The 25,777-nt window shown below is 41.4% G+C and overlaps 1 protein-coding gene across 1 annotated transcript; it reads right to left on the bottom strand.

Moving 5' to 3' along the window:
• On the bottom strand, positions 1 to 24,692 carry PGK1 (phosphoglycerate kinase 1). The gene is made up of 11 exons (XM_087727891.1): positions 24,535 to 24,692; positions 21,644 to 21,694; positions 18,884 to 19,039; positions 18,663 to 18,807; positions 12,501 to 12,604; positions 10,995 to 11,114; positions 8,062 to 8,176; positions 4,743 to 4,922; positions 4,475 to 4,652; positions 4,050 to 4,148; positions 1 to 458 (listed from the first exon to the last, which is right to left on the bottom strand). The coding sequence occupies exons 1-11, from the start codon at positions 24,597 to 24,599 to the stop codon at positions 418 to 420; spliced, it is 1,254 nt and encodes a 417-aa protein (XP_087584017.1). The 5' UTR covers positions 24,600 to 24,692; the 3' UTR covers positions 1 to 417.
• Between the last annotated feature and the right edge of the window lie 1,085 nt (positions 24,693 to 25,777).

The raw sequence follows: 25,777 nt of genomic DNA, 5'->3' as shown, positions 1-25,777 counted from the left end.
TTTCTACTCACACTTAAACATTTATTTGAAAGCTTACATTCATATCCTGAAATGTATGTTCTTTGCCTGCTTGTGGATTGTGTGAAGCAGCTAAAGTACCACAGAAGCAAACTGATGGTTTTGAAAATCTGACATCAGGGAACCACCTGTTTTAAAAGGCTAAAATATGGATATGTACACTGTGAAAATAACAGACGCTGCTTTAGCAACACAGTAAGTCAGATGAGATAGCAACAGACAAATCAGCATTATGTAAACAGTCATCTTTACAGAACAGAGCCTGATTCCGCTTGCTTCCAGTGTACACCATGTGCTCTGCTGCTTGAACAGTTATGAAGATGGTGCAGTATCTACTTTAAATGCTGGCGCAGAGGAACAGTCAGATAAGGGGTGTTCATTTATCCCACGTTCTACGCATTAGACGCTGCTCAGAGCATCGACACCTGGAAGAACTTTACCTGCGCATGGTTGAAAAGACACAAAGATGAGTAACTAATTTCAGCACAGCTCATTTCATCGTCTCAGAGTCAAAGATCTTCCCTCAACCCCTCACCCCCCCAAAGGCCTTTGCTTTAAATGTTTAAAATCCTGAAGGAATAGAGGCCATTACAGAAAATTTCAAGGATTCCTGTACAACTAAGACAATCAGAAGTAAATTTCAATGATAGGTATTCATTCATATGTGTTATATTACCCAGGGATCAGAAAACACATTAACTCAAGAATTTGAATTAGCCATTCCAACTGATAACACCACTAAGTGTGTTCTCTTCGTGCATGTGGATCAGAAGGAGCAGCACAGAGGCAGCTCATGCATTCATTTCAATGGTCATCTGTTTTTGGTTTGAATTGCCCACTGACTGGTATGTACTGTGTAACAACCTATAGAGAAGGTGTCTTTCAACAGGGAAAAGATCGCCTATCACTGAACTAGCAGTTCATCAAGGGCACCAGGTGAGATATTAATCAGAAATTTTTAACCCAAATTGAGCAAATTAGATGCTGCACCAAATGTACTTTAAAAGAACAAAAATAGAGAAAAAATTATTATCTGTTCTAAAAAGTCACACCCTAATTCTCATGTTTTTTACTCATGTATTTTAGGGAGTTCACATAATGTACACCTTTACTTTTTATTATATTATATAATATATATATAACATAATATATATATACCACCACTGTTTAGAACCACCGAGGAAAACCTACATTTTAAATGCTAACCATCTAAACTAAAGAGGACATTTCACTCTCATGGGCTCCCTGTGCAAGTGCACATTCTTTCCCCTTCATTGTTAATTCCTAGGCAACAGAGACAAAGAGCCTGTCCAGCATGGCATTTTTGGTAATAACAGTTGCAGAAGACTTTAGTTTGGCTTATTTTTCAGACAGTAAGAAAGGCAGCAGAAAGACAAAACGTCTATGTATTGGGAAACAGCTTAATTACTAGAGGAAATAAAATCATTCGCAGAACAATGCAGCCCACAAAGACACAACTATAATCCCCCCCCTGCCCCGAGGTGACAGCATTAGTCTTTGCCAACAAACTAGGAATTCCACAACACCTTAAAAGTCATATATTTAACTCCATCATAAATTTTCATGCATACAATTCATCAGATGCAAATGCACCAATGAAAACTCGCTCCATAACAAATCTGCTCATGTTTAAGGTTCTACAAGGATACTTTTTGTTATAAATTTGTTTCACTTTCAAATGTGGTTTTGGATGATACAAAACTAATTGGTAGAATTTCATAGTAGTGGTAATTTCATAGTAGTATCGTAATCCAGATAATCACGTTTTAGGCTGGGCTGCATTAATGGGCCCGGTGACTGCACAAAAAGTTATTTATACTTTTAAGAAGCTAGCTTTATTATCTTGCTTAGGCAAAGCACGTATATAAATTAAGCACTTAATTTAGCACCTAACTATAACCCTATCTTAAGCACTTATAAGAAAATCAATAGCTTAATATTTTCTGAACAAAGTTGTTGTGGCTATATGTTCTTCCTATCAACGGTCTAGACCACAAGAGTACTAGCAGCCTCCAGCCCCTTCATGGATCACTGTCTTGTCATGGTGAAGGGGCCTGCACAGCTCAAAGAAGCTATGAGCTAAGCCATGCAGGCCACATAAGATGGACAGATGATAATAAAGTTTTGACAAAATGTGACCCACTGGAGAAGGAAAGGGCAGCCCACTCCAGCATCCAAAAAAACCCCATGGACAGTACCAAAAGCTAAATGATATGATCCCAGAAGATGAGCCCCTTACGGTGGGAGGTGCTACAGGGGGAGAGCGGAGGGTGATTACAAGTGGATCCAGAAAGAATGAAGCGGCTAGGCCAAAGCCAAAAGGACACTCAGCTGTGGATATGTCTGGTAGGGAAAGGAAAGTCCAATGCCGTAAAGAAATATATATAAAGAAATATATAGGAACCTGGAATGTAAGATCTACGAATCAAGGTAAGCTGGATGTGGTCAAACATAGGTTGGCAAGATTGAACATTGGCATTTTGGGAATCAGTGGACTAAAGTGGACGGGAATGTGCAAATTTAATTCAGGTGGCCATTATATCTTCTACTGTGGGCAAGAACCCCTTAGAACAGAGGTCAGCAAACTGTGGCTCTGGAGTCGCATGTGGCTCTTTCCTCCCTCTGCTGCAGCTCTGTCACTGGTCGGCGCCACAATTTTGAGAGGAGCTTCGAGGGAGATGGGGGGAGAGAAGCACAGTGTGCCAGGACAGAACTCTATGGCAAGGGGAGAGTTTTTCAGTTGTCTCCACAATTGATAGGGCTTTCAGTTATGACAGGTAGCAGAAAAAGTATGCCACGCTAGGAGGAGATTTTATGGTGGGGGAACTGAACTTCCGGTTAGCTCCAGGATTGAACAGGGGGCTTCCGGTTTCAAACTTTGTGATTCCCGGTGTTTTCTTTTCTGGAAATGGGTCCAAATGGCTCTTTGAGTGTTTACGTTTGCCAACCCCTGCCTTAGAAGAAATGGAATAACCCTTATTGTCAATAAAAGAGTGGGGAAAGCAGTACTGGGGTACAATTTCAAAAACAACAGAATGGTCTCAGTTTCAAATCCAAGGCAAACCATTCAACATCACAGTAATCCAACCACTAATGCTGAAAAGGTTGACATTGACTGATACTATGAAGACCTACAACATCTTCTAGAATGAATACCACAAAAAGATGTCTTTTTCACCCAAGGGGATTGGAATGCTAAAGTAGGGAGTCAAGAGGCAACTGGAATTACAGAAGCATGGAGTACAAAATGAAGCAGGGCAACGGTTAACAGAATTTAGCCAAGAGAATACACTGGCCACAGCAAACATTCCTTTCCAACAACCCAAAAGGTGACTCTACACATGGACATCACCAGATGATCAGTACCAAAACGAGATTATTTACTTTGCAGCCAAAGATGGAGAAGCTCTTTACGGTCAATAAAAACAAGACCTGGAGATGACTGTGGCTCAGATCATGAGCTTCTTACTACAAAATTCAGGCTTAAATTGAAGAAAGTAGAGAAAACCACTAGCCTGCTCAAGTATGACCTAAATCAGGGGACTCCAATCTTGGCAACTTTAAGACGTGTGGACTTCAAATCCCACAGTTCCTCAGCCATTTGTCTTAAAGTTGCCAAGGTTGGAGTCCCCTGATCTAAATCATATCCCTTATGATTTCCCTTACATGGAATGGATTGATTAAAGGGATTCGATATCGTAGGCAAGAATCCCTGAAGAACTACGGATGGAGGTTTGTAAAAGACCCTGAGGTTGGAAAACACAGAAGGCAAAAGGAGAAGGGGACGGCAGAGGGTGAGATGGTTAGATAGTGTTATTGATGCAATGAGCATGAATTTGGGCAAACTCCCAGAGACATTGAAGGACGGGCGACTGTTGTGCTATGGTCCATGGGATTGCAAAGAGTCAGACGTAGCTTAGCGACTAAACAACAAAAAAGCCCGTGGCAGGAATAGTGCTTAAAGCAAACTCATCAGGGGTAATTTAAAAAGAAAAAAAGAAACTCATTACCTTCTAGAAGTTCCAGACTGGCTCCACCTCCTGTACTAACATGGCTAACTTTATCTTCCGTATTCCATTTAGCACAGCAGGTAGCAGTGTCTCCTCCACCTGTAAAATAATTTGGACTGTTTGAGGACACACAACTGGGCTGACAACAAAATATGGCGTTTGTTGTTAAAACCATTTAAAATAAGATCCACCCACTTCCAGCCAGAGGTTCTCTCCATGTACCATTTTAATCATTCTTTGCCAGTTTGATATGCTGTACAATCCAAAACAAAATAAGGGCAACAGAGATTAGGTGGCACCGATATCACTGAATTTACCAGTGAAAGGCAATGCCCTCTTCCTTCCATGAAAGATAATTGTTCAAATTGACCAAAAAGGTAATAATCAAAAACCGACACCCAGAAGAACAACAGAAAGATTTGTACCGATAATGGTGATGCAGCCTTTGCTGGTAACTTCCACTACTTTATCCATCACGGCTTTGGTTCCTTTGGCAAACTTCTCCCACTCAAAGACACCAACTGGGCCGTTCCACACAATTTGCTTGGCTCTGCCCACAGCTTCGACAAAGAGCTTAGTGCTTTCAGGGCCACAATCCAATCCCTAAGACCAAGGGAGCAAATGAGACCATTCAGTCCTTCCTCTGGAAAGCGTAGAGAAGGAAAACACCTAGCAATGGTTTCTTCCACTCACCATCCAGCCTGCAGGGATGCCAGAGGCCAAGGTAGCTACCCCAGTGTTAGCGTTCTCATCAAATTTGTCTGCAGTGATAAAGTCGACAGGCAAAGTGATACGGACACCGTTCTTCTCAGCTTTGGCCATCAGGTCTTTGACTATTTTTGATCCTTCTTCATCAAACAAAGAGTTGCCAATCTGGAAGAAACAAAGAACGCACGTTCAGTGGCAGCTAAATGAAGGTGCCAGCTGCAATGAAATCAATGAGTGCCACAAAAGACCCTTGCAAATATGTGTTCTTAAAGAATGAAGGAAAAGGGGGGAATATGATCAAAATCTTTAAATATACAGTATTAAGGATCTAGAAGGCAGTATTTTCAATAATAAGCAAAATTCAAGAACATCGGAGCATAACCTCAAACTGACAGAAGTTCAAAAGTAATGTTAGAAAGTATTACTTCACAGAAAGAGTGATGGAAGACTGAAACAAACTTCTAATGAAGCTGATGGATCAATCATCAATAACTGAGTTTAAACATGCTTGGAACAAACATATCCATGTTTATTATTAAAAAAAATAAAATTGAACTTAGAAGGCAGATTTGCTGGACCACTACCGTGTTTCCCCCAAAATAAGACAGGCTCTTATTTTCTTTCGACCCCCAAAATAAACACTTATTTTCGGGGAGGTCTTATTAGGTCACCTCATGGCTGCAACTGTGTTGCAATATTTTCTCAAAAGCTCGAGTGGGCTTATTATCTGGGGAGGTCTTATTTTCAGGGAAACAGGCTAGGTGTTTTGCTGTCATAGAATGTCTATGAAGATTCTCACTTATCCCGGTCATAGTTGCATCAAAAGTGGATTTTTATTTTGAAAAGGCAACTGGAAAAACATAATGTTTCGCTATCTATCCTGGAAGCTTCCTGGATGCTGTGGGAGATGGAAGGAAAATTAGTGACAGTTCAAATGAGTAGGTTCTGACAGGATGGTTGGGAGCGGGGAAGAAATGGAAAAGGAAAGTTTTCCTTCTTTGTGGATTTTGGGGAATCCATATATTTTATAAGAAAATGGTCATCAATTTCCTGCAAAAACTACTTAAGGACAATGCAACTGACAAGCCACAATACTTTCGCCTTTACCCTGAGTCCATACATATATGGACTCCCCCAAATCCACAGAGAGGGAAATCCACTCACACCAATTGTCAGCAGCATCAACTCTTGTCACCTACAACAATGCAAAACATCTAAATTATTGGCTCCTTTGGTTGGCAATACCACCCATCACACCAACAATTCGCAGGACTTTGTCAGCAAGGTTTGGAAACTAAAATTGGATCCAGATGAAACTATGGTTTCTTATGGTGTGACCTCACTCTTCTTCACCCGCATCCCAACAACTGAAGCTGTCCCGAGACAGCACATTAAGTGACATAACCAACCTCAGCTCAGACCACCTAGGTGCCATGTTGGGCCTCTGTCTGACCACTACCTATTTTAAATACAATGAGGGTTTCTACAAACAAAAACACGGTTGCATCATGAGTTCACCTGTGTCTCCCATTGTGGCAAATTTGTACATGGAAGAGGTAGAAACCAAACCCAGGAATTTCACCAACTCACTGCTATGTGGTTGATACTTGGGTCAAGATTAAAACGCAGGAAGTGGAATCCTTCACCAAACACATCCACTCTGTGGACAGGTACCATTGGGAAGATGTTAAGGAAAACTGTCTGATTTTCCTGGATTGTGCTGTACACATTAAGGAAGACTAGAAGCCTTAATATTGAAGTTTACAAAAAACCAACACACACTGATCAGTGTTTGCATTTTAATTCTCACTACCCACTAGAACAGTGATGGCTAACATTTCCAGACAGAGTGCCCAAAGCGCGCCCAAACCCCCAAAATGCAATGCACCCCTCACGCATGCATGCACTTGACCCCACAGATGCGCCCTATCCCCCCACAAATGCATGGGTGCACCCCCACACATGCCCCACCCCCCACAAATGCATGTGCAACCTCACGTGCTCTGCCCTTTTGCATGTGCTGCAGAGACGCACACATATGCGCATTGGAGCTGAACGGCTTGTATGCCACCAGAGGGGGCACTGCGTGCCATAGGTTTGCCATCAAGGCACTAGAACACAAATTGGGGGTGATCAGAACCCCTGGCCATCGGGCTGAAAGGTTTGCCTACTAGTAAAGAGGGAAAAGAGAAAGAACTAAAACGCAACCAGGAATCCCTGAGAATTTGTTTCTATCCTAGCTGGGCCTTCATCAAATCCAAAAAAAGACCCACATGAGCTCCTCTATTACAGGCAAGGGAGAGTGACAAACAAAGCAAAACTGTTCTATATGTTGCTAGAATATCTGAAAAACTGTACAGTGCAGTGAGACGAGTGCAGATCTGTCCATTGGTGAAACAAAGCAACCACTTCAGAAGCACATGGCACAACATGGGAGATTGAACTCACCAGGACAAGATGCAGTTGTCCATCTGCATTTGAAAGAGAAGGGCCATTCTTTTGAAGATAGCCAAGTCCACAGTTTGGATAGGGGGGACCACAGGTTTGAAAGAGGGGTCAAAGAGGCCATTTAAGTTAACACTGAGCAGCCCTCTCTCAGGAGAGGAAGAAGGATAAGATACTCCCTACCCCAATTTACAATGCAGTCCTTTAGGTTGTTCCAAGAAGATTCCACACCTCTGATTTAGGTGAGACTGAATCACAGATCCCCCCGCCCCCCAGTAACCACAATGGCTTTCAGAGAGTGATAAGAACCAGTTGACTGTAAAAACAAAACAAAGCACCCCCCCCTCCTCAAATTGTGTCCTACCAACAAATCTCAACTGTCAAGAACTGTCCTATTTCTCACATCATCCAATACAACTGATGAAACTTCCAAGATAGGAAGCAAAAAAAATTGGTTTCCAAAATCAGTCAAATTGCCTTTTCAAAATAAAAAACCATTTTAAATAAGTTTTCTGTCATCAGTTTTCTATGTTTCTATGAAGTGACTGGTGGCAGATAGGAAGTAAGAAGCTGAAGAAAATCATTTTCAGTGTGACTTCTGAAAGTTCAGATCTAAATTAGGAGTGTTACAGTAGCTTGGTCAAAGAAGCAATATTAGTGAAAGATGAACATATGAAAAAAAAGAAGACCAGGGGAAATTGTCATTTAAGCATATGGCCAACAACTGACTAAATATTTAACACTGATTAATAGAAAGAATTGTTCCTATATATTTACTTTTCTCAACTAAAGACAATGTTTTAGTACACAGAGCCACTTGGCTGAGATGGACACCTGTAGAAATTAAATAAATAAATACCTCCATATTGTTGAGTACTTTGAGGAAGGTGAAGGCCATTCCACCACCAATAATCATCTCATTGACCTTATCCAGCATGTTATTGATTAGCTGAATCTTATCCTGAACCTTAGCTCTAACGAGCAGGGGGGAGAAAAAGAGATCCAGAGTTGTTAAATGTTTCTGTGGAATATTGGAAATAAAAATACTTGACAAAGAAAACAGCTAATTAGACTGTAGAAACACTATGAAAACCATTTCATGTTTCATTGTTAAATGGGAGAAACATGTGAACTCATTTACTCTTTTGACTTATATTAAGTAAAGCTTAAAATAGAGAGAAAGGCATTACACAGACACACATCCATAGACCTGGCTCTGTTTCAAGTCAAAAGGATGGAAGCTCTAAATTCATTTAACACATCCATTCTCCACTCTGGTTTGAAAAATCAAAATATGAATTATCAATACAAATAATTTATAATTATCCAAAATGTATTGAGGTAGGTAGATCCCTAACCCTGTTGTTCCAATCCCTTTCACAGAATGAGTTATTACTGTGGTTCTTTGGATGAAGAAACGTATTAAAGGTTGGACTTTTTTTCCCACCCTCTCCTCTCTGAAAGCTCTTAGCTGTGCTAGGCTGCCCTCTCCTGCCCAAGTGTCTTACTCTGGTAATCAGCAGCTGAAGCTGCAAGGGCCAAATCCGGACTAAGCTGATCTCTACCCCGTTTCTCTCATAAGCTGCCTGTAATAAAGCAATTCTGGAAATCTACTCCAGATAGCCAGAATTATGGATTTCTGTTTCTCCAAAATAAAATATAACCAGGAAAGCCACGTTGTTTCCTAAGAGCAATTCTTTAATATCTCTATTGGCAAATGGTTTAAACACAACCACAGGACTCTATACTATCGTACCTTTGATTTCGAACTACTGTGAATTCTTTTATTTCCTCCTAATTATATTTTATTTTAGGCTTGTATTTTCTTTAAAGTTATTATTACAACAATTAATAACTATTTAATTATTACCAGTCTAATACTCTATTTGGGTTTCAGTTCCGCAGCTGCTATTTTGTACACTGTGGGGTGCCAGAGGAGATGACTGTGGCAATGGACTCTGTTGATGGACAGGATGTGCAGACAACCAGATGCAAGTGGCCAAATAGGCAAAATAGTGGCTTGCTCAGAAACCAACACTGATCGTTCAGGATGCCTTTTATCTAGAAAATACCAGTGCAAGATCTTTCCAGGGGGAATGGGACAACTTGCCATAGGTAACTCGCTGCGCCCAAATCACCACAGGCAACTTGGTGCAGGAGAACTTGCCATGGCCAAGTCACCGTGAGGCAACTCATTGTGCGACAACTTAATAATTCTATTTAATCATTTAAAATAAATAAAAAAATATTTTAATTTTTGCCATTCCAATTTCATTCTGTCCCTCCATTCCATCCTTTCTTTAATGATTCTATTCCATCATTTCTTCGCTATTAGTGTAACTCTTGCCCTGCAATGAGTTGTCCTGTGGCAAGATGGCCGTGGTGAGTTGTCATAAACCCTTTCCGGATGGTACTAAGATTGCCACCAGTGTTGTTAGACAAAGGCAGGTTAAGAGCACTGGTTATTTCTGCTAGAGGAGCCTGGGGCATGTTGCACACCATCCCTATGTGCCCATCCAGTGGAGTCCCTCCACCTATTGCTCAACTGATGCCTGAGGTGGAAAAGACACTCGGCCATGGATCTTCTAAGCCTTGGGAATAGACCCAAATGACTCCTGCACTTTAGCTCAGTGGTGGGTTGCAGGCGGTACGTCCTGGTAGGGGCGTACCAGAGCCTGCCCGGAGCACTGGATACTGTTCTAGTATGGTGCTCCGGAGAGTCCATCCTCCCACCCGAGCTCCTTACCGGTCTTTTAAGTCTTTGGCGCTTCTCTGCAGTGCGTACAACGCCTGCACTCCACTCTGCGGAGCAGCTGGTGCATCAGAGGCACTAAGACACATGTGCGCATTGTACGTGTGTGCACACGCACTGTGTGTGTCCATGTGGATGCCGCCAGGCCAGTACCAACTGTACTGATTGGAACAGGATCCGGAAACCACCACTGCTTCATCTGTACCTTGAGCCAAACACGTAAGTGAAGCGAGAACCAAGCTGAGCCAGATTCTGCTCTTTTCTTTGAAACCTTCTAGAGTCAACTGCAGGAGAAGATGGGCTCTGAGGATAGCAGGGCTTTATAGCTCAACTTCATGTTGAAGTTATACGTCAGAAACCTTTTGATTCTAGCATTTTTGAAGTAGAAAATTGTATTGGACATGTCCCCTAGGAGAACTCCTTGCTGGGGGAGTGAGCTTGGGGTTGGGGAGACACTGGGCCAGGTGCAGAAGGGGGGACTGGACTGGACTGTTCGGCATACACTCCCCTTTTGTAGCTGTAATGCAGGTTGTTCCCTTCAGCTTTATGCAAAAACTGGCCCTACTTAGCAACATTGGTTTGATATTCTCTTGCCCACTGAAACATCAAATAAAACTGAATCTATACTGCAATTCAGCATATTTCTACTAAATTCATGTCTTGGAATTAAAAATATTAATCTGCTATTTGATACCTTCCCTTGTAAAAAAAAAAATCTCAACATGTTTCTTTTGAATGCTGTAGGAGTTGTGTGTCCAGTTATATATCATCCTGGCCTAAAGGCAAAAGTTTCAATTTACACACAGAACTGCTGAACAGGCAGTATATGCGCTAACTCTGCTTGAAAGGCCAAACACATACAGAACTATTTTATTTGATCCAACTCATAGCAGCATATACGAAGCATGGGGCAGAGTTTATTTTTTAAAGTTACCATGGTCATAACTATTAATTAAAAATATTTGCCCACATCATAAACCCCAACAAACTAATAATTAGGGTTTTTCCCCCAAGTTTACCCCAAAGAATGTTATTCTTACCCTCCAAGGATTGCCAAAAAGGGGTGTTCTGGGCTCTCCAGAGCTTTAGCAAAATAATCCAGCTCTTTCTTCATTAGAAAGCCAGCAGCTTTTTGAGACAGATTGACCCCAACCATGGAACTGTTGAAAAAGAGAGACAGATAATACAAATAAGCACCTGTGTCTGTTCGTTTGATCCTACAAAGGTAATTCAATTAAAACAAATCAATTCATGGGGCTGCCCTTGAAGAGTATTCGGCGACTTCAGCTTGTCCAGAATGCAGCCGCGCGAGCGATCGTGGGTGCACCTCGTTTCACCCACGTAACACCTATCCTCTGCGAGCTGCACTGGCTGCCTGTTGGTCTCCGGATTCGCTTCAAGGTGCTAGTTGTCACCTACAAAGCCCTTCATGGTATTGGATCTGGATACTTGAGAGACCGCCTGTGGGGGATAAGATCCCACAGACTAGGCCCCCTCCGAATTCCATCAGCCGCCCAGTGCCGACTAGCGACTACCCGGAGGAGGGCCTTCTCTGTGGCTGCTCCGACCCTGTGGAACGAACTCCCCGTGGAGATTTGTACCCTCACCACCCTCCAGGCCTTCCGCACAGCCCTTAAAACCTGGCTGTTCCGGCAGGCTTGGGGCTAAAGACTTCTAGCCCCACTCCGAATGGTATGATTGTTGCGTTTTTAGTAGTGTATGGTCTTTGTTTTGTAATTTGTTTGTTCCCCCTCCCTTGAATTGTGAGCCGCCCTGAGTCCCCTCAGGGAAAAGGGCGGCATATAAATAAAGCAAATTCCAATTCCAATTCAACAAGTGGGAAAGTATTCAGTTAAAAAATCACCAAAACCACCCAAAGTCATACTGATATTTTCGATTTTCAGATTTTGCATGGATTTAAATATAAGAAAATAGACTTTCAACAATTTTTGTTAAATATTTTTTTTTAAATGTTGCTCACCATTTCTTCCAAAAATGTAAAATTCATACTAAAAATATTTTTTTGACAAAGAGAACATTTACAATATGTATGGTAGACAGTTAGGCACTCCTAGTACCTTACAAAGATTTTTCTAATAGCTTTTTTATTATCAAGAGCAACAATAATGGGAGGGCCAAGGGAAAGTTAACCATGCTATTTGCACAAAAAAATATCAGAATTGGTTTCGCTACTTCTGTAACCATGTTGTCCTTACTTTATTTACTATATGAACCTATGGGACGGTTGATATATATTTTCTCAAATGTAAAGCATTCAAAATAAAAAGAGTTTATTATAAGTATTATAGAAACGGCCTTCCCAATATATTGAGGTTTATCCTAGAACACGTGTCAAATTTGCCACGTCTTGTCGTCGTCACGTGACGTTTCGTGATGTTTTTTCCATTTGTGGAGCTGGGGTGGCCATGGCCTGTATGTGATGCATCCGGCCTATGGGCCGCCAGTTTGATACCCTTATCCTAGAAGAGTGGTTAATGTCACAAGGAGACTTTAATTCAGGAACCAGCATGACACCAAAGACTCACCTGTGAGCTCTATGTGCAGTCCCAAAAGCATCATTAATGTAAACATCTCCTAATTTAGAAAGTGATGCTCTAAAAGCATCCACTTTTGCAGAATCAGCCTTGATCTGGAAGAAAACAAAAAAGAACAAGTCAATTGACATTCAATCCTCAACCCACCCACCTTCACCACAGCATCAAGGTTTACAAAAAGGTTCCCTAAATGTAACACTGCTATGCAAAGGGTAGCAAAAGGGGAACTTTCACTAGGAAGAGGATGATGAAGTAAAAAGTACCTAGCAGGTATGTTACCTATTCACTTTGGGCTTTTTGACCTAGCTACCCATAATGCCCTTGATTTAAAAAAAAGAGATTAAAGAAACTTAGGCGCTCCCTCTCCTAAATCCTGGGTTGTATAAACAGAGGTATAGAATCAAGATCACGTGAAGTATTAGTGCTGCTTTACAAAACCCTAGTAAGAACACACCAGGAATACTGCATCCAGTTTTGATCACCACATTACAAAAAAGTTGTTGAGACTTTGGAAAAAATACAGAGAAGAGCAACTAAGATGATCAAAGGCCTGGAGACTACAAACATAGGAAAAACGGTTGCAGGATTTGGGTTTGGTTAGTCTAAAGAAAAGATGAATTAGGGGTGACATGACAGCAGTATTCCAGTATTTGAGGGGCTGCCACAAAAAAGAGGGGGTCAAATTATTCTACAAAGTACCAGAAGGCAGGACAAGAAACAATGGTTGGAAACTAACCAGAGAGAAGCAATCTGGAATTAAGGAGAAACTTCCCAACAGGACAATTAACCAGTGGAACTTGCCTCCAGAAATCATGGGCACTCCATCACTGGAGGTTTTAAAGAATAGCAGTAGACTTATATACCGCTTCATAGGCCTTTCAGGCCTCTCTAAGCGGTTTACAGAGAGTCAGCATATTGCCCCCAACAATCTGGGTCCTCATTTTACCCACCTCGGAAGGATGGAAGGCTGAGTCAACCCTGAGCCGGTGAGATTTGAACCGCTGACCTGCTGATCTAGCAGTAGCCTGCAGTGCTGCATTTAACCACTGCGCCACCTTTGCTCTTAAGAAGAGTCTAGATAGTCTCTTATATAGGTTCTCCTGCTTGAGCAGGGGACTGGACTAGAAGACCTCCAACTCTATTCTATTGTACTTACTAAAGACAAAGAATTTTGAGATAAACTGCATCCTCTACTGAGAATTGCATTGAAACTGATGCGGGCTTTTCCCACCTTTGTGATAAGCAACAGAACAACAACATTCTCCTGATAGGATCTGCTCTCAAATCATTAGAGGGTTTTGAGGAGGAATGGTGAGGGGGGAAAATTCTTTAAAGGTTACTCCAGCCAACTATACTTACTTTTTTTTGGAATAGATTTACATTTTATGGGGCAGGATGTTTCAAAATTCCAATGGGAACAACCTAGATGTTGCTAAGGATCAACTAATTAAAACACTTAAGAGTATTACTCAGGCTTCAAACAACTTTGCTTTGTCCTGGGGGGGGGGGGGGTCGCCTATCTAGGACTGCAAAAAAAAGCAGCTGAGAAGAACTGGCTGGAGATAAAGGCTTTGCTTACGCTGGATCTAATCTCTGTCCACAGCCAAAAAAAAGAAAAAGGCTGTGAATTACGAATAGACCCTAGCCACAGAGCTACTCCCTGCCCCTTTCTTAGCCAAAAAGGGGTGATATCTATGATCTTATTTAGATATACAGACCAGATCTCTGAGAGGAGCTCCGTTGAGCCCTCTTCGGCGACAGGCTCCGCCCCCAGTTGTTTGAAGCTAGGATTAATACGGGCGGGTCCCACCCCTGTGAGATTTATGCTTTTATTACTATCTTAAACACCAGCCCCATTTGTCCTAGAGGCTTCTTTGTTTAAACGGACTTCAAAATGGCGATTTCTCTCCGTTGGTGACTGATAGGGGATGTACTTAGCCGGCTTTACCTTCCTGCAGACCGCTCCTTAACAAAATATTTTTTTTTTTGGGAAACAGAGGGGAGCGAGAGCGCTGTTTATTTGTTTATTTATAATGGCACCCAGGTCAAAATCGAAGCGTCTCTCTACGAATGTGCTTAAAGAATCTACGAATGAATTTAAAGAATCTACTATGGAATCGCAGCCCTTGTCTCCTACGCCCTCTACTGGAGAATTCTTAACACAGGAATTTTTCCTTCAAATGTTTAATGATTTTAAACAAGAAATTAAAGAATTTGTATTGGAGCTATATGGTAATTTAAAGTCTAAAATTGCCCAATTGAAGGCGAATACGTTTGTAGCCGTGTCTGCCCTGTCAGATTATACCGCTGAAATGGGGAATAAATTGGAAAGCTTGGAGGAGGCTAATTCTCATTTGACTACTAATATCCAAACATTACAACAAAAAATTAGAGATACTCAAGAACAGCTCGTTATGATAAACTTTAACAAGAAGGCATTTGCAATAAGAGTCAGAGGATTCCGTGAAAAGGAGCGAGAGAATCTGAAACAGATCTTTGTTGAAGCCTTCAGCCATGCGGTGGGAAGCCCGGGACTTAATTTTGATTGGCAGATTCGGAAAATCTATCGCCAGAATTCGTTGGTAGCGGAACAGCGACAGCTCCCGAGGGACATAATTATATATTTCTCCACAAAAGAATCCAGAAATACGATTATGCAAAAGTTTTACAATAACAGCCTGTGAATTGATGACCAGGATTTGATTGTCTTCAAAGAAATCCCATCCCAGATGTTAAAAGCAAGGAGAGACTATATTTTCTTAACTAAAGAGCTTAGAAATCATCAGATTCAATATAGATGGGAGGCCCCAGCCGGCATTACGGTCACATTTGAGAATCAAAGACTTCGTCTCAACTCTGTTTCGGAGGCTTGAGATTTCTATTACAAGACTTTGAAGGCGGGACTTCCTGATTCACTTGGAAAAGAGGAAAGACAAGCCGAAGGAGAAGGCAAGCAGCAGACCTCATGGCTGCAAGAAGGAGGGGGTAGCTCTCCCTCCCTCGGAGAAGCAGAAAAGTGGAGATCGAGGATTTAGACATTTTAAAATATTCGTCAAAGTTGTGGATTGAATGGGGGTTTGCGACCTCTCTCTGGTAGAAAAAGCGGAATCGGATATTGGTGGGGTGATGCTGAATGTATATTTGTAAAATGCATGCAGAATGATTTACGCTGTTTAAATCCTGTTAGAAGGGAAAGTTTGATGAGATCATTTTAAAATAGAAGGTAAACTGATTCTTGTTGAAAGCATTATTTGAATATGTGGAATGATCCATGCTATTTAATTTTTATTAGAAGGGAAAGCTTGGTGAAATTATTTTGAGCTAGATTGTAAACTAATGTCTGCATAAATTTGATAGTGGTAAATATCAGAGAAGCAAGGGATGAGGGTAAAATGCATGCGGAATGATTTACATTGTTTAAATCCTATTAGAAGGGAAAGCTGGATGGGAGATAGAATGCAAACTGATTTTTGTGTAAAGTAATATTTGATCCACGCTGCTTAAATTTTACTAGAAGGGAAAGTTCGGTGAGATTATCTTGAGCTAGATTGTAAATTGATGTTTGCACAAATTTGTATAAATTTTAACTCTTGTGTGAATTACTGTTTGAAAATAAGGTTAAGAAAGATTATTTGGAGGGACTATGGGAAATAGTGGTAAATATTAGAGAAGCAAGGGACGAGGGTAAAATGTACGCGGAATGATTTACGCTGTTTAAATCCTATTAGAAGGGAAAGTTTGATGAGACTATTCTTCTGTAAAGTAATATTTGAATATGTGGAATGATCCATGCTGCTTAAATTTTACTAGAAGGGAAAGTTTGGGAGATTATTTGAGCTAGATTGTATATTGATGTCTACACAAATTTGTATAAATGTTTATCTGAATATAAGGTCAAGGAAGAGGAACTGGAGAATTTACAGGAGGTTGGGGTAAATAACAAAGAAGCAAGAGACGAGAATAAAATACATATAGGATGATTTACACTATTTAAACATAAAGAAAGATGGGGGGCTGAGCTTAATACAAAGAGTTTTTTCTCTTTTTTTCTTTTTTCTGTTTTCTTTTCCTTTTTATAATTTGTATTTTCTTTCTATCTATTTTTTTATATATATATTACTTTTATTTTTAATTCATACGATCATAAGATACTTTAGAAGGGGTTTGACAGAGCGCAGTGCCAGGTGTGGGCCCTGGGAAGTCGGGGGGATTAGGGATGGGGATTTATGGGGGGTGGGTGGGTGGGTGTTAATATAGTTTCAATAAGAAGAAGAATGCACTTGTATACGGTTGTTCTTTCTTTTTTTTCTTTTCTTTTTTTATAATTTTCTTCCTTGGTTTATTTTTTTTAAATCATATTATATTAATAAATAATAGTTGAATAAAGGAACACACCAAGGGGAGAGGTAGAGGGAAAGAAGAGGGAGGAGTAAGGAAGGAGTAAGGGGAATGTAAGGAGGGCGTAAGGGGAATGCTAGGAGGAAGGGGAGAAAGGAAGGTTTGAGGGGAAAGGGAAGTAGGAGGGGAGTGTTAGAGGGAGGAAAGGAAAGTTGGAGGGGGAAGATGGGGTGTATGGAGGATGGAAGTGTTAGGTGGGGTTGTGAATGATGATGAGTTGTGTTTTCTTTTTTTATTTTATTTTATTTCTTTTCTTATAGCAAATATCCAGTATATAAGTGACTGTAAAATGGAATGTGAAAATGAATAAAAAATTTCATTAAAAAAAAAAAAGAGTATTACTCAGGCTCAACAATGTGCATGGTGCTTTAAACAACATCGCCTCTGAAGCTGATGTCTAACAGAGCTTTGAAACCAAAACTGAAGGAGAAAGGACACAGCAAAGGATCAGGTGAAAGAACCACTTCATATGAAAGAACAAGCAATAGGATAGAGGAAGAAGTTCAAGTGGGAATTAAGGTGGCCTTCAGAAGTTCATTTGCACATGTTTTTACAGCACTATATGGGTAGTCTCCACCAGCCTGCAAAAGGGCATCATACTGTATAACAGTATTTTAAACTCAAAATAGTACAAGACGGAGGCGAACTTGAGGCTTAATGGGGTCAGAGATGCTAAGAAAAGAAACTGACTGGGACCAAGTTCTCTCAATGACCTTCAAGAAAATGTCAGAGGTGCAAGATAGCACGGACACCACATGGCTGTCTGAAAAATATGTGGATCCTAGTCAAAGGTTTCTCTTAGCACAGTATATATGAAAACTTCATCAGATAATAGAGCATTTTGTCAAACTTTTCTTGCAGTTACTTTTAATTTAGACTCCTCCTCCTTTCTTCGCTTTAATCCAAATTACATCTCTTTTAAAGCCAGAATACTATAATTTCATCCAAATAAGCTTATTTAATTTGTAAAATGCATTGGCCACACATCTTATCATAGGTTAATTCTGGCCGGCTTACTGTTACATATAGTTAAAACATAAAATGTTAAAATCAAACCTTAAAACCAAGGAAACCTGGGGAGGGCGGGGGCTGAGTGTGTGTATAGCGGGGGGGGGGGTGTGAGAGGTGGGATCTGTTATCACTCGATCAATACCTCCATTGCACTTGGGTTTTTTTCCATGTAAAGGAACAAGGAAAGAGCCAGCTGTAAACGAATGAACCAACAAACACCATACTGCCCTGATGTTTCCAACTGAAAAAGTCTGGTGGACGTGGGGAAGCATTGCTTGAAGAGCCCTATGTACCCTTAAGTTGTAATGCCAAACAGCAGCTTCCTTTCTGGAAAAGATAAATAGTGATAGAACCCTCTCTTGAAAGTGTATTGATGCTTTCAAACTGGGTTGTTCCACAGTGCATGCTCACCCCATGGTCCTTTCCCAGGAATGTTGAGTATTTTATGTTACTGACATGTGGAAACAGTGCCCTACAACTGTGCACAAAACAAGTCTATAAGGGGAAATCTAACAGTGCACAGATCCTCTCCTCTCATCCTCCCCAAAGTCCTAAGGAGGACACAACTTTCACAACTGAGAAAGCTGTCTTAGAACTGTGCTGCAGAGAAAATTAGTTATTCTTCCTGTTACATTAACATCAGAAAGCATGAAGTATTATTAAGAGATTATCAAACATGGCTTAATTACCTTTCTAATTTCTTTGAGAGGCACACAATGTGACACTTGCGGCTGTCAATCTCACCTTATTGCCTGAAAGATCCTTCCCTTTTCCTTCTTCTTCTACATGGAATCGGAGGTTTTCCAAGAGAATTACGGAGCCATCTGCAGGACTGGCACAAGCTGACTCTACCTCTGATCCCACACAGTCTTTCAGGAATATGATGTCCCTAGAGAAGATTTAGATTCAGTTTTTGAAACTGAAAATATTTTTATAGCATTTCTATCACAGCCTTGATATCTTACCTGCCAAGCAGTGATTTGAGTTCAGCTACTACTGGCTCCAAAGAAAATTTATCAGGCATTGGAACTCCGTCGGGCCGGCCCAGATGACTCATCAATACTACAGATTTGGCACCATTGTCCAGACAATGCTTGATGCTTGGGATCGCTGCCTTGATTCTATGAAATCATAAGAAAACTGGCAAGTTTAATTTACAATCTTCATTAGAAGCACCTATGAAGGGAAGCTCTCCTGCTGTGTAGGTAGGTTAATGCAGAATGACCTATTGGCTCTGTCTGCAATATAAGTGTAAGGATTGCCTCTCCTAGCTTAAGAAAGTGAAGACTCTTGAAATAGAGTATTTCAAAAGGAAGCTTTTATTAAGTAGAAGGGAAGCCATTAAGTTCAAAGCAACGTCTAAATAAAATTTAAGCAGTAGAGACCCCCCCCATAAGTCAGAATGCAGATTTTAGCCAATACACGTGTGAAGATGTTTCCTTTACCAACTGCACTGAGAACCGGATAATCATACATTCCCATGGTTATCTTCCGTTAGACATTAAAGTGAACTGTCCCACATGGCCATCATAAACATTCCCCAAAAGGTGAGGGGATCTCAAGGCGCTTTGGCGCCAGGAAACCAGTTGTAAAATCTCAGTTGTCACAGGCACTGCTGATAAATTGACTCCAAGGCCCCTCTCCTCCCAAATAATGGCAGTATCACTTTTAGGGATCTGACAAATAAGAGTCTGTGGCCGTGAGCTACGGGGGCGCAGTGGTTAGAGTGCAGTACTGCATACTACTACTGCTGACTGCAATTTGGCAGTTCGAGTCTCCCCAGGCTCAAGGTTGACTCAGCCTCACATCCTTCTGAGGTGGGTAAAATGAGGACCCAAATTGTCAGGGTCAAGAGGCTGACTCTGTAAACTGCTTAAAGAGAGCTGCAAAGCACTGTGAAGCGGTATATAAGTTAAGTGCTATTGCTTTGGGTCATGAATAGACAACGAAGCTTACAAACGCTTAGGACTGTAGTCCCATAAGTAACAGCCAACATGCCAACCTGTCAGTAACCAAATTACAGGCAAGCCTCAATTTACAACCACAATTGAGCCCAAAATTTCCACTGCTAAGCAAGACAGTTGTTAAGTGAATTTTTACAACTTTCTTACCACTGTGACTGTGAATCACTGCAGTTGCTAAGTTAGTAACACGGTTGTTAAGTGAATCTGGCTTCCCCACTGACTTTGCTCATCAGGTCACAAAAGGTGACCGTGTGACCCCAGGACATAGCAAGTGTCACCAATACGAGCCAGCTGCGAGGCATCAGATTTTTGATCACACGACCATAGGAAAAATGCAATGGTCATTAAGTGTGAAAAACAGCCATGTCACCTTTTTTAATGCCGTTGTAAGTTTGGTCATTAAATGAATGGTTGTAAGTCGAAGACTACCTGTATAAACCAAAACATCTAAGGGCCCCCAATTTGTGCTATACATTATACCATCACATGGTCTCTTGCCATCAAAATCCTACCTATTGAATCTTCTTCTGCTCACTAATTTGTACATCTTGAACTACTGGATGGACTTTGATCAGTACTATCTAATTCAGAAGTTTCAGTAATCCTGCCACACGCAAACCATTTTGATCCTATAAACATTATCATAGCCATTTGATATACAAAAGAGGAGCTCTTGTGCAACTTGACTATTTATTCTTGTGACTGTAATGCTACAAAAAGACATTTTCAAACGATTGCTTAAAAATTATTGCTCAATAAATAAAGATTTCCTATCACTTAAAAGAGGGACGTGGTGGCTCAGTGGCTAAGACGTTGAGCTTGTCAATCAGAAAGGTCGGCAATTCGGTGGTTCAAATCCCTAGTGCCGTGTAACGGAGTGAGTTCCCATTAGTTGTCCCAGCTTTTGTCAACCTAACAGTTCGAAAGCATATGTAAAAAAAATGCAAGTAGAAAAACAGGGACCAACTTTGGTGGGAAGGGAACAGTGTTCTGTGCGCTTTCGGAGTTGAGTCATGTCAGCCACATGACCACAGAGACGTCTTTGAAAAGTGCTGGCTCTTTGGCTTTGAAACGAAGATGAGCATCACCCCCTAGAATCAGGAATGACTAGCACATATGTGAGAGGGGAACCTTTATCGTTATCACTTAAAAGCAAAACTTTGTTTTGCATCCAACCACCCTAAATTTTGAACCTGCACCACTGGTAGGATTCAACTCATTAAGCCAAAAGAAAGATGCTCTTTCGGGAGAAATTTTGTACACATATTTGGAGCCACCTTGCCTCGTCTTCTTTTGTCAGCCTAACAGAAAGATGCACAACACAGCATACATAATATTAAAAGGAAAGGAAAGTAGAATTGGAAATTCTAAATTGGAATTTAGAATGCATCTTTATGCTTAAAAGTTAGCCGGAAACAAGTAGAAGTTCATATGAAATCAGATCAATTGTCGTCAAGTCTGACAAACTTGACAGAACAAACAAACCAGCAAAATATTAGAAAGCCTGATTTGGAGATATTACTATTGATCTTTTTAACAGATTAACAGAGTTGGAAGGGATCTTGTAGGTCATCTAGTCCAACCCCCAGCCCAAGAAGGAGACCCTAGACCATTGCTGACAGATGGCAGTCCAGTCTCTTCTTGAAACTCATCTTAAAACTAAAATAAAAAACCCCTATGGTCTCATATTGACTTGCAATCCATTGGAATAAACAGAACTACCCAGAACTCTTTTAAAAAGAATAAAAAAGCCCCACTTACCTTTGGTTGTTGGTTATTTGGTTGTTCTTCATTGGTACATTGAAATCAACCCTTAAAAGAAAAAGATAAACTAAAATTATAAGCAGATTAAAGCAATGCATTGGTAATAATAAAATTCTACAAGATTTTTTTAAAAGGGCATACATCAGATTATATTTGGGTACAAAATAACCAGATATTGCATCATGCTAATGGTGTCATTCCTAGATACCTAATACACTAATTAAGAAAACTATCAGTAGAGTAAATGTCTATGGAGATTCTCAGTTGTCCAGGTCATGGTTGTCCCAAAGGTGCTTTTTCAAGAGGCAACTGGACTTTCTGGTTTTTCTTTGAAGATGTTTCTCTTCTCATCCTAGAAGCTTCTTCAGCTCTTCGGTGGAACCAGCTGCCTCTTGAAAAAGCACCTTTGGTACTATAAGTAGAGTAAAAATGTTTTAAAATAAAGAACAGGTTTTGGATTTCAGGTAAATTGTTATGGTCAGAGTTTAATGTACCATTATATCTGCATTTCTGTTGCAAACTCTAGTTTTCTTGGCTAAGTGCTTAAACTTCTATTTTCTGTGCCTCCCATCCACACTACCAGTCTTTTGATACATAAAATAGGGGGTAAATATGTGAATCAGACCTACTGGCCAGCTTTTAAAGGCCATTTGTTACTTCAGTCTTAGCTAGAACTGAGTGTTGTCCCTGCTCTACACTGCTTGAAGGAGCGTCAGAGTCCAGTTTTACAAAGCCATGCTTTCTGCCTCAAAGTGGAAGCAACAGGAAATTATGTTGAACAATATAAGCACAAAGACACAGGTTGCAAAGTTGAATTTTGTCTTGAGCAATTGAAAAAATCAATTTCAGGAGATGTCTTGGCTCTGAATATATGATCTCAAAATAACAATCCCCATATTTTCAAAGAGTCAAATGAAGGAACAGACCTTTTTTCACAATTAACTCTAGCATGTAAACACTATTTAATATAGTAGTTAAATAAAAATTGGAAACTGAAACAAAAATAATTATTTGATGGGGACAACTTAAGCATGTAGAAAAGGCAAAAAATTCAAATAAAATTAAATATTAATTGGATAGCAATTAGGCTATAAATGTAAGTGTGAGATGGAGAAGGTGCTAAACGAAGAGAAGAGGTGTTGACCTCTGCCATGTGAATCTAGTCTCCATTACTCAATTGGATCAGAAATCTGAAATGGGAAACCTAGTGAATCAGATTCTCAAACTCTGTCTGAACAGGGGAAGTACACTCTCCTTTTCTTTTCTTTTCTTTTCTTTTCAGGTGGAAGGACTTTGATTCAGATTGCAAGTCATCAAACACTGGGCATTAGTACAAATAATTTTGAGACAGAAAAAAATGAATCAATGAATTATGTCAATGCACATTGTCCCTAGGACAAAATGTTTTTGAAAGACAGGAAATGAATCATTGGAGGTTAATTTCTGATCTCTACTGAGGATAATTAAATCAGGTTCCAGAATGAAGCTTGCAGATTTTGACTTGCAGATTTTATGATAAAACTCCCGACATCCATCCCACTTTCAGCAATGCATTAGAAGGGGTTGTTGCTCGGATGTGGTTAAACTGCAACTCCTAGCAGGCAGAGCTTGCATGCTCAATGAGGGATTTTGGCAGTGATACTGCAAAATCTGGCAGCGTATCCATTTTATATGTAGCATGCAACAGGACAAACATTCAGCCCTCAAGGCAAGGAAAAATACTGGCTGTAAATTCAGAGGGCCTTTCTCTCTTTACCTAAAAGACAAAACATCTTGAGTAGGGAAATGGCTTCAAGAGAATAATGGTAGAATGCAAAATCCTAGCTAGTCCTCAATGACCTTGAGCAAATGTTTCATCTATTTTAAGATCTTACTCTTAAAACTATTTAAAACAACATCTCCATGCCACACGAAACTGCAGTTGTCAATAGTTGTTGGCTTCCTTTTCAGGCCCAGATTTAAGCAGTTAGTTCTTTGTCTGTCTTATTTTGCTAACAAGACCCTCAATTTTCAATGGCAGATGGACCATTATCTCCTATCTTCTTCTTATGCCATATCTGTCATTGGATCCAATTTTTATCAACAGCTGCATGAAAAAATGCTGTTGAGTTTTGTCCAAACCAAGCTGTTAGATTACCTATATATCACCATCTATATACATCAATTAAATCAAGTCTATGGCAAGAGATGATTACCCTTTCCCATTTGCAAAGACCTTCCCCAGTTCTGGCACTGAGACTCTTGCACATCAATCAAGACCGGAATGAAGTGCTTCCTCCCCCCCCCCCAAGCCCCCACATCCTAAGCATGGAAAGTCTGGTTTCTTCTTTTACCACCCTTATGCGGGCTTATTTATGAGGTCCCCGCACACATAGGTGCTAGTCGTTCCTGACTCTAGGGGGCGATACTCATCTCCCTTTCAAAGCCGAAGAGCATTTTTACATGCTTTCGAACTGCTAGGTTGGCAGAAGCTGGGACAAGTAACGGGAGTTCACTCCATTACGCGGCGCTAGGGTTGGAACCGCTTAAATGCCAATCTTCCCGATCGACAATCTCTCTTAGCCAGAGCTACCGCGTCCCTATGAGGAAAGGTTCCCTCCACGCTATGTCCGTTATATTTATTCGGGAGGCGCCGGTTGCAAAACTCTTGCCGTTAATCTGCCGTATTGTACGAAAAGGGTTTATGGTTTTATTGTATTCCTTATAGCGCAGGGGTCTCCAGCCTTGGCCCCTTTAAGACTTGTGGACTTCAACTTGTGTGGTTTGGGCAAAGAGCCCCTTCCTCCCCCCGAGGGGGGGGTCTCTTCAGGCTCGGCGATCCCCCCAGAAACTCCTAACCCATCGCAGGGCAGCCCGCTCCCCCCCTACAATCCCCGCTCGAGCGTCACCTCATGACGACGCGCTTGCCCTTCACGTCGACTTTATCGAGGGTGAGCTTGTGGGAGAGCGACATCTTGGCGGATCCGGCAAAGCAAAAGCGACGTCGGCTGAAGCAGCGAGTGAGCGAGCGAGAGAAAGAGTGCGCGAGACCGCGGGGTTCTTACGGCAAGGTCGAGGCAGGCCACGCCCCACCTCTGCCTCCTCCGGATAGGCTGGGCCGCCTCCCGGGTTTCGCGCGATTAGCCGAGCCGGGCCGTCAATCCCTGGGCAGGAGGGATGGGGCGATTCGGAAAGTCACGTTTGGCCTGGTCGTAAAGTTCCGTTTCCACCCACCCACCCCGCCTACCCACCCGCCTCGCCCCTTCCTTTTTGCCGAGTCCGAATTGGTCGCCATCGGCGTCGCTCATGGCGATGTGTGTTCCGGTTGGATAGTTTTATCGTCCAATTGGGTTGCTTTCGGAGGTCTGCGGTGGGGAAAGTTGTATGCCTGTTGGGGAGGGGGGATTCCCTTTGAAGGGCATGCGCGGTTTTGGTTTGAATAATCACCGCGGAGCTGGGCTGCCCCCCCTCCCCAGCTTCCATTTTTGCCCCCCCGTCGTTTCTTTGAAGGAAGCTGAGGCCGCTTCGTTAACTTCATTCATGGAAGTCCCCCCCCCCCCTTTCCTTTGTAAATCTCCCCTTTGTCTACCCTCTCTCTGCAGGTTCTCATCCTGAACATTTCTGGGTATCGCTTCCCGACACCAGAACTCAACTTGCATAGAGAAAAAAAGAAAAAAATAGGGGGAGGAAGGGGCTCTTTGCCCAAACCACGCATAGAAAGAACTGGTACCTCCCCCCCCCGGCTGCTTCCCCATTGCACCTCCACATTGTCTATTGTACTTTAAAACCTTCCTTTCTTCCTTCCTTCCTTCCTTCCTTCCTTCCTTCCTTCCTTCCTTCCTTCCTTCCTTCCTTCCTTCCTTCCTTCCTTTCTTTCTTTCCTTCCTTCTCTCTCTCCTTTCTTTCCTCTCCATCTCTTTTTTCTTTTCTTTCTTTCTCATTCCTTCTCTCCCCCTCTTTCTTTCCTTCCTTCCTTCCCTCGCCCCCTCTCTTTCTATATTTCTTGCTTTCTTCCCTTCTCTCCTCTTTCTTTCTGTTTCGTTCCTTCCCTGCACCTCTTTCTTTTTTGTTCTTTCCCTCCTTTTTTTATTTCCCTCTCTCCCCTTTCCTCCTTTCTATCTTTCTTTTCTTCCTTCTCTCCCCCTCCTTCCT

This window comes from Thamnophis sirtalis, unplaced genomic scaffold (assembly GCF_051295495.1).
Source record: "Thamnophis sirtalis isolate CommonGarterSnake01/CBP01778 unplaced genomic scaffold, rThaSir2_p1.2 scaffold_13, whole genome shotgun sequence".
NCBI lineage: Eukaryota > Metazoa > Chordata > Lepidosauria > Squamata > Natricidae > Thamnophis > Thamnophis sirtalis.
Note: the sequence above shows the minus strand (reverse complement) of the source record. Positions and strands in the feature narration are given on the sequence as shown.